Below are 8,785 nucleotides of genomic sequence, written 5' to 3'. Positions count from 1 at the left end.
GCGTAATAATTATCAGTTGAAGGGTAACTATGTGTACAAAATTCTAGATGAAGGATTGCGATGGGTAGTTCCTAGGGGCTGTAGGTGGCAAGTGCTGCGAATGAACCACGACGATGTGGGTCATTTCGGTTTCGAAAAAACTTTGAATCGTATAAGAGGCACATTTTGGTTTCCAAAAATGCGTAGATTCGTTAAGAAGTATGTCGCAGCTTGTTTAGAGTGCGCGCATCATAAGACACCTGGAGGATCTAAAGAAGGGATACTTCACCCCATACCTAAGTTAGAGAAGCCATTTCACACACTTCATGCTGATCATTTGGGCCCTTTCATTCGCTCTAAGAGGGGTAATATGTACATGCTTGTTATTATCGACGCTTTTACAAAATTTATTAATATTCGAGCCGTACGAGATACAAAATCGATTACGGCGATCAAAGTATTTAAAGAACATTTTAGTTATTTTGGCGTTCCTTCTCGTCTTATAACGGATCGTGGTACTTGTTTTACAAGCGCAAAATTTAAAGATTTTACAGATAAATTAAAAATAAAGCATATTCTAAATGCAGTGGCTACTCCAAGAGCGAATGGACAGGTCGAGAGGTTTAATCGGACCATATCAGATGCCCTAAGTGCAAAATGTCACGGTGGGAATGATAATATATGGGACGATTACATCGGAGAGATTCAGTTAGGCATTAATACCACTAGTAATAAAACAACAGGGAAAAGCCCCTCAGAATTATTATTCGGATGCAGACTGATGAATGCATCTGAAAATCTTTTGGCCGACGTAATTAGTGAAACAACTGAACGAATCGAGGGTGAGGCATTAGATAGGTTGAGGTCAGATGCTAGAGAGAGAATAGAGAAGCAACAGGAATATGCTAAAAAGCAGTTTGATAAGCGTAGGACATGTCAGCGGCAATATAATGTAGGTGATTTGGTCAGGATAGAAAGAACCGTAATAGACAAAGATCACGTAGGGAAATCGCACAAGCTCATCCCTAAATTTCAAGGTCCTTATAGGATTCTTAAGATATTACCCAACGACAGATTTCTCGTTGAAGATACTCCATTAACGAGGAGAGGTAACAAGAGGTATGAGAACGTTGTCGCGTTGGATAAAATTCATCCCTGGATGAACTTTAAGGGTTTCACTAGTGATAGCACTGACAGCGATCAAAGTGAGGGTTCAGAAATTGAGTTAGAGAAAGAATAATAAATTATAATAATAATAATAATAATAATAATAATAAAAGCCTTTATTAACAATCTTATATGTTACATTTCATCTTATCACTACTTATGTACTACTTACTAATACTAAATTGGTTGTTTATGAAAGCAACGTAATTAATTTATTATTTGTATTAGACACCGGTTTTGTGATTGTCTTGCTCTTTGGCATAGGCCTCCCCAAGTGTTCTCCACAACGATCGATCTCTTGCTATCCTCATCCAGCATGGTCCTGCTACCTCCTTGATATCATCCTCCCACCTTCGATACTGCCTGCCTTTACTTCTCTTATTATATCTAGGGCACCATTCCGTCACTTCGTTTGTCCACTTTTCTGTCCTACTTCTTATTATGTGTCCAGCCCATTTCCATTTCAGTTGTAATAAATTATACTGATGTTTAAAAAAAAAAAAAAATATAATATAGCTCTGTAAATATATATGTATTATACGAGAAATAATGATTTGATTATTTACGATAATTAATTTTTTTTGGTGATCAAATTTTCGATAGTGATTAAAAGTTGTGTGTGTCATTAATAAGAATGTTGACATCTTGATGAATACTTTAAAAAAATGTATGAGCAATCAGTGCAGATAATGAATGACATCGAGATATTGATGTCGCACGTATGATTGCAAGATAGTTAATAAGACCTGAGCGTAAATTTGTCATGACTGGTCAGTGCAGACAATGAATGGCACCATGACAACGGTGTCGCACAGATGACCTGAGACCGTGACAAATTGCGCAAGAAACAGAATGGTATTGTTGACGAAATTGAAATATGATAAAGATTTGTGATAAGATAATTATGTAATAAGACTATTGAAATGAATATGATATATGAATATGATATGTGAATATGATATATGAATATGATATATGAATATGATGTGTATATGATATGATATTTGTATATGATGTAGTAAACGATTAGGAACGTGATTATGAATTACGTTAGTGAGCAATGATTAACTTGAAGCAAATGTATTGTAAAGACTATAATATATTCATTTAGAAATACTTAATTGAGATCAATCAATTTTCATCATTTGTATAATTTTTGTAAATTGTCGATGTTATGTCAAGGAAAGCTCTGTTACAATTTATAATTTACTTTACCCGCCTTATATGATGTATTTTAGGCCAAAGTATGTTATATAATTTCATTGTATAATAATCAAATTAGTGTTGTTATGCTTATTTCTATTTTACTTTTTATGTTAATATGAGCAAGTGGGAGGACCCACTTAGATAGGATGGCCGAGCTGTAAGGTTAATTAGCCAAGATACTATATTAAGATGTAATTATTAGATATTAAATATTATGTAATATACATTTATTGTCATAACTTACATTGATATTAGATTTAGTAAGTTTCAATTTGTTAGTAACACATTAAATTAATTAATTACATATAGCAACACAGGAACGAACAAATGAATGTTTCTGACGTTTAAAAAGTAATATGATAATGTGGGTATTCTATTCTCGACATTTGTACCGAACGGTTGTGTAATAAAAATCTGTAAAAATCTTAACAATTAGTGTTTAATTTGAGAAAATAAGGTCAGATCCTTCAATCATATCAAAAATTGACTGCTCCAGCGGGGATCGAACCCGCGTCTCCGACTGACTGTGTCGGCGCTCTAGCCAATTAAGCTATGGAACGATGTACCCGCTACATCGAAATTTTTGATATGATGATTTTTACGCTTACGCCACGGTTCGCTTAAACCGAATATAAAAATCATCTAACAAAAGTTAATTATTCCAAGTATATATTTACTATTATATATTTATATATCTTTGTGTGTTTTTGTCTTAGGCAAGTTAACTTTTCTTTCAAGGAAACTTCTGCGGGAATTGGAACCGAACTTGTACTCCTACTATAACTCCAAATAAAGCAAATTTTAAATACTCTGATATTGACAAATCCGCAAGGGAGCCATTTCAAAAATAATAATAATAATAATAAAGAAATAATATCGCGAACCCAACCAAAATAAAAATCAGTACTAATGATCTATAGCTCTTACATTTTCGACTACTCAATTTGGTCGGGTTCGCGATATTATCACTTTTGTTGAGTTTCGGAACGCGACATTAGATCGTACAACGCGAACACAATGTGCGAATACGTAGCAACGCGAGCAGGGTACAACTAGTAAACTATAAATAAACGACATTTAAAAAAAACCTTATTTTTTCTCGTGTGTGGAAATCTAATTAGATAGTAATAATAATAGCGCATCAGTATCTGTGACCACTGCGTCACTGCATCGTCTATAATGATATTGACTAAGAACGAAGTGATAACCACAATGTTATGACATAATTTACTTGACGAAGATCTAGTAATGAGATTCATTCTTGTAATAAAAGAGTATGAATAGAATGAATGCTATGTTTTCGTGAATGAATCTAATGATGCTATAATACAATTTAATTTATTCATTCATTCGTTACATAATTTAACATTTGATGTCTAATGACACCCAACAGTAAAAAAACACATATAATATCATATTACGTACGTCAGTCAATAATAGGAATAAATAAGTGTCCTACTGTTTAATGAATTATATTCATTTAACGTAATAAAAGCTTGTTGAACATTGAACACGTATTTTGCTTAATGTTACCGCACGAGACCCTAAAACGGTCTTAGAAAGTAAGTTGATTTAAAACTAGTTGACGAATGATTGAGCCGATGATGATACGCATTCAGCCTGTAACACTGTAACATCCCATTGCTGGGCATAGGCCTCTATCTCCATGTAGGAGAAAAATTGGAGCTTAGTCCACCATGCTGCCCCACTGCAGGTTGGCGATAATGTGAATTATTCAATTAATCCGAATTTAATATTTTTAGCCTTACATAATGTAACTGTTTATTGTTTTGACTTAAAGATAATGTTACGAAAATGAAGGGTTTAATTTGTTTTATTTAAATATTGGGATCTACCAAAACCAAATTACAGTATGGCTTCTATGATGATAATTGAGCCTGTAACATCCCACTACTGGACATAGGATTCTTTCTCTACTACTACTACTACTTCTACTGCGGATAGGCGGATTCTACATTTACCTAAAATCATTAAAAGATATTAATTATTACATAACTATTACATAACGAAAAAAAACCTTCAATTACATAGACAAGTAATACAATGTAGGTAGGCGAAACAATAGTCAAGTAAATTTAAATCTCGTAATTGATACATTTGAATAAAAGCAAGATTAACTAAAATTGTTATGCTTTGAAATAAAATTTGTTTTGTTATTAAATTACAACTTACTTTTATAGGGAATCAGTTGAAAAATTGTCCCTTACCATTATTTATTTGTACTTCATTTCATAAGGAAATATGCAACACAGATTAAGCAAAGGGCGGACTTAAGGCTTATACTAAGTTAACAAGCTCGATCGGGTACACTCGGTGGTCCCGAGTTCATCCGATCGAGCCTTTCACCTCAGAACGTGACAGATCAGCCTCACTAACTAAACACCAAAAGAAATTTTCTCTTCAATAAAAAAATCTACTTAAAATTATCGCTCACACAATATCACTCACAAAGTTACAATTATTATTATATACACAGATTTTTTTTTAAATTCATATGTAAAAAAGGTTGTGTGCCGTGAGGGTGGTGTTTTATTACACCGACTCAGTCCTAAGCCGTGGCTTTGAAAATTGATATTTTTGATGTAGGTATACAAATAATACTTATTCAAGCTTTGCTTCATTAAATTTTATTGAGAATGTGTTTGTTGATAAATACGAAACTTAGTATATTATAAAACATTTAAATTGTATAAGGTCTCGGCAAACAGAATTATTTATATTATAAATTATTTATTTCATTTTTAAAGAGATTATTATTTTTATCATAAAAGCTAAAAGGAATCAAATTAATCAAAGTTAACAGCAGTTCAATTTATTATGATAATAATACTTATATATTTACTCTCTTTTTATTATTATGTACTACATTATTATTATACTTTATGCATCACACAAAAACGTAATTTATATTTATATGTAGAGTCATCATCATCAAAAACAGAAATTATTTATTTATTTATTTATTTATTTAAACTTTATTACACAACTCCAAAAAAAAAAAACAACATAACAACACATCAAGATAACACGTTGCGCAAAAGGCGGACTTAAGGCCGTACAGCCTTATCTACCAGTCAACCTTAAGGCGTAAAAAATAGTAAAAGTAAGTGTTGAGGTAGGACTATAAAACAATACAAGCAAAATAAACATACGCATATAAATACATAAATATACTTATATATATACATATATACATACTACAAACAAAATATATAAAAAAAAGAGAAGAAAAAAAAATACGTTCAAACAAAAGTAAACACACGAAGAAATGTCATGACATGAAGTGAAATTATATGGCTTTTTTTATGTCACTAGGTCGGCAAACAAGCGTACGGCTCACCTGATGGTAAGCGATTACCGTAGCTTATAGACGCCTGCAACACCAGAAGCATCGCAAGCGCGTTGCCGACCCAATCCCCAATCCCCCCAGGAGCTCTGGTCACCTTACTCACCAACAAGAAAACAATACTGCTTGAAAACAGTATTATTTTGCTGTGATCTTCTGTAAGGTCGAGGTACTACCCACTCTTAATGTGGAAAAATCATAACAAAAAGACAGGTAAGAAGCATCGTTACTTAATCAGCTACACTACTCTACTTCCAATCGTTAGAGATATTTTACAAATATTTTTACACTTCCTTACTGCTTTTTCTATGCCTAATCCGATACTCGAAGGTTATTTGTACGAGATCGCTCGTTTTTTTCTGAAATATAATGAACATACACAAACAAACAATTAAAATTGCAAAGAAATGCTTACTTACCGATTTAAAAAAAAATCAAGTGTGTGAACTAAAATAAACAACACAAACCTGATTCATTCAAGCAATATTTCAGTTTATTTTACAACATCTGTTCACAACTTTATCAAGACAAATTTTATACAAGTATTTTCTTTTGAAATCTAATCTGAACATTAATCAGAAGAATGTTATTCTTATAAGATAAATATTAACGGACGGAATACACCGTATAAGATTATATTCGAAGTAATGTGTTTCTAAAAGTCGCGGAAAGAGGGGCGACCACATTTCAGGCAGATGTAATTAATAATCGACAGTGAAAGGCAAACACGAAAAAAATAAAGCACATAATTTAGTTAATCATCACTGGAAATTTGTTCCCCACTACACCATGGAACCTACAAAACTAATACGCACATATAAATTTATAATAAAATACTGACACATTGTACATTGAACAAATTTTTATTTCAGTTCTATGTTTACGGCAAAACTTAGTTGTGTAACTGTAAATTATATGAATATTTCTTGTTAAACTGTATAAAATAAATACCATTAACATGTTTAATCACATAACGCTGCTGATTAATTATAAATGAAATTTAAAGAATGTTTAATAGTTTTAGCGGCATTATCTGAGTTTATAACATCGTTATTACAAATTCCAAAATACTAGAACGCTGTAACTATGTATTACTTCAATAATTGACATTGATAAAAGCAATTATTATACAACATAGAGATTCGCTTTATTTAATTAGCTTAATATAAATTGAACCCACAATTATGTTGTATAATTATACAACATAATTGTGGGTTTTGCACACATTTATTTTCTAAAAGTATTTTAGAGGGAGTCTAAATTGTTTCATATTGACATGATAATACAATTATCGTTTTTGTTCTGGGTCAAACTGAGCTCATTCTAAGTGTGATAACAACTATATTAAGGAGTTTAGAAAGTAAGTCTAGTGTGAATGTAATAAAATGGCAAGTTAGAAAGAAACTTTAACAGCCGTATAATATACAGGAAGTACGATAATCATTTTTTTAACCTTACATTGTGCTCACAAATGGCTGGTAGGTAGATGAAATTTTGATTCTATCTGGAAATATACAACGTAAATACAACCAGCCTATATAGGTGAAAACAATCTTATGACCTATATTGACATTTGTCTCGAGTAGGCTTCGAACCCACTACAACACAAGTTTATCTATATAAATAAAAATGAATGTTGCTGAGCGCATAACTAGAGAATGGCTCGTACGATTCGGTTAATTTGTTTTTTTTTTTTTTTGAATGTTTCTTAAGGCTATGAAAGGTTTTAATTAAAAAAAAAAATAAAAAAACAAAAATTTCGTGAACATATTTAATTTTTACTATTAACTATTGACAGAACGAAGTCTGTCCGGGCAGCTAGTTAATAGTATAAAAATAAATCATTAAAATGACCAACATAATGTTGACAAAAGTAATGTTTCCGCCCGGGATCGAACCGGGGACCTTCTGCGTGTTAGGCAGATGTGATAACCGCTACACCACGGAAACTTCGTGAGTAAGTCGCTTATATTAAGATAACATTGAAACTGATTGCAACAGATTATAAAGATAAAGTTACACGTGAAAACCACGAAACTTCTTATGACAAACAAACTTTCTCTCAATTGCTTTAATTTTCACAAAAATCATAATTTAAGTTGAAAAAACTATCACTATCTTGAAGTTTTTTTTTTTTGATAATTTTGTGTCGAGACTTATTAAATTTCTTCCTTACCGTACCTATATTATCTTTAAATCAAATTATTGGTTTGCTTATTCTCTTTTCCATTGAAATTGTATAAATAGTATGTATCAGCATACACATATCTCACTAACTGAGCAAAGGTATCCTCAGTTTACAGGAAAAGCGTTGGAGTTTATGCCATCAAGGTGTTTTATTTAAGATATTCGTAATCTCAAAAGAACCTCCAATGTAAAACTTGATGCTTTTGGTCGCTTACACCATACTTACATAAAAATATACAATCTAAGACATCTTCCCTGTAAAGTTATATAAAGGGAATAAACTTATACTTTAATATGAGTTGTGATTTGCTGTATGGTTACGGCAATGAAGAATATAGCCACCCCCACTCTTCCGATGGGTGTCGTCGGCGATTAAGGGATAACACAGTCCCACTATCACCTTGGAACTTAAAAAACCGACCGATGGCGGGATAACCATCCAACTACTGACAATGAAATACACAGGCCGTAGACAGGCAGCAGCGTCTTCGGTGCGACAAAGCCAGCCCTGCGGTCACCAACCCGCCTGCCCAGCGTGGTGACTATGGGCAACACACATGAGTTCACACCATTTTTAGCGTGAACTTGTGGAGACCTATGTCCAGCAGTGGACTGTGATAGGCTGAAATGATGATGATTAAAAAAATTATTCTAAAGTTTTAATTAGTATAACATAAAAAGAAGTAAATATTGTTTGTGCTTTACATGAAAACGTAAAATTTAGCAAATTTTTGCATTAAACCTATTTTAGAGAAAATATCTTATTCTAGAAAATCGTAGTGATGTGTAATAAACAGACAAATTGAAATCTATACTAATAAATGGAGGGTCGGTTTTAATTTTTTTAATATTGTTGTATTTTTTATTTATTTTTTTCCA

At 32.2% G+C, this 8,785-nt stretch overlaps 1 protein-coding gene and 1 non-coding gene across 2 annotated transcripts; one reads left to right on the top strand and one right to left on the bottom strand.

The window, feature by feature from the left end:
* The first annotated feature begins 291 nt into the window (after positions 1-291).
* LOC123659621 lies at positions 292-1,712 on the top strand. Its single transcript, XM_045594823.1, has 2 exons — positions 292-1,222; positions 1,623-1,712. The coding sequence occupies exon 1, from the start codon at positions 350-352 to the stop codon at positions 1,217-1,219; it is 870 nt and encodes a 289-aa protein (XP_045450779.1). The 5' UTR covers positions 292-349; the 3' UTR covers positions 1,220-1,222; positions 1,623-1,712.
* A 5,884-nt stretch (positions 1,713-7,596) lies between these two features.
* Positions 7,597-7,669, bottom strand: Trnav-aac. The gene has a single exon. It is a non-coding gene; the product is annotated as a tRNA-Val (tRNA).
* Positions 7,670-8,785: the final 1,116 nt, after the last annotated feature.

This window comes from Melitaea cinxia, chromosome 14 (genome assembly GCF_905220565.1).
Source record: "Melitaea cinxia chromosome 14, ilMelCinx1.1, whole genome shotgun sequence".
Classification (NCBI taxonomy): domain Eukaryota; kingdom Metazoa; phylum Arthropoda; class Insecta; order Lepidoptera; family Nymphalidae; genus Melitaea; species Melitaea cinxia.
The sequence above is the reverse complement of the archived record's forward strand: the minus strand, read 5'-3'. Positions and strand labels throughout refer to the sequence as shown.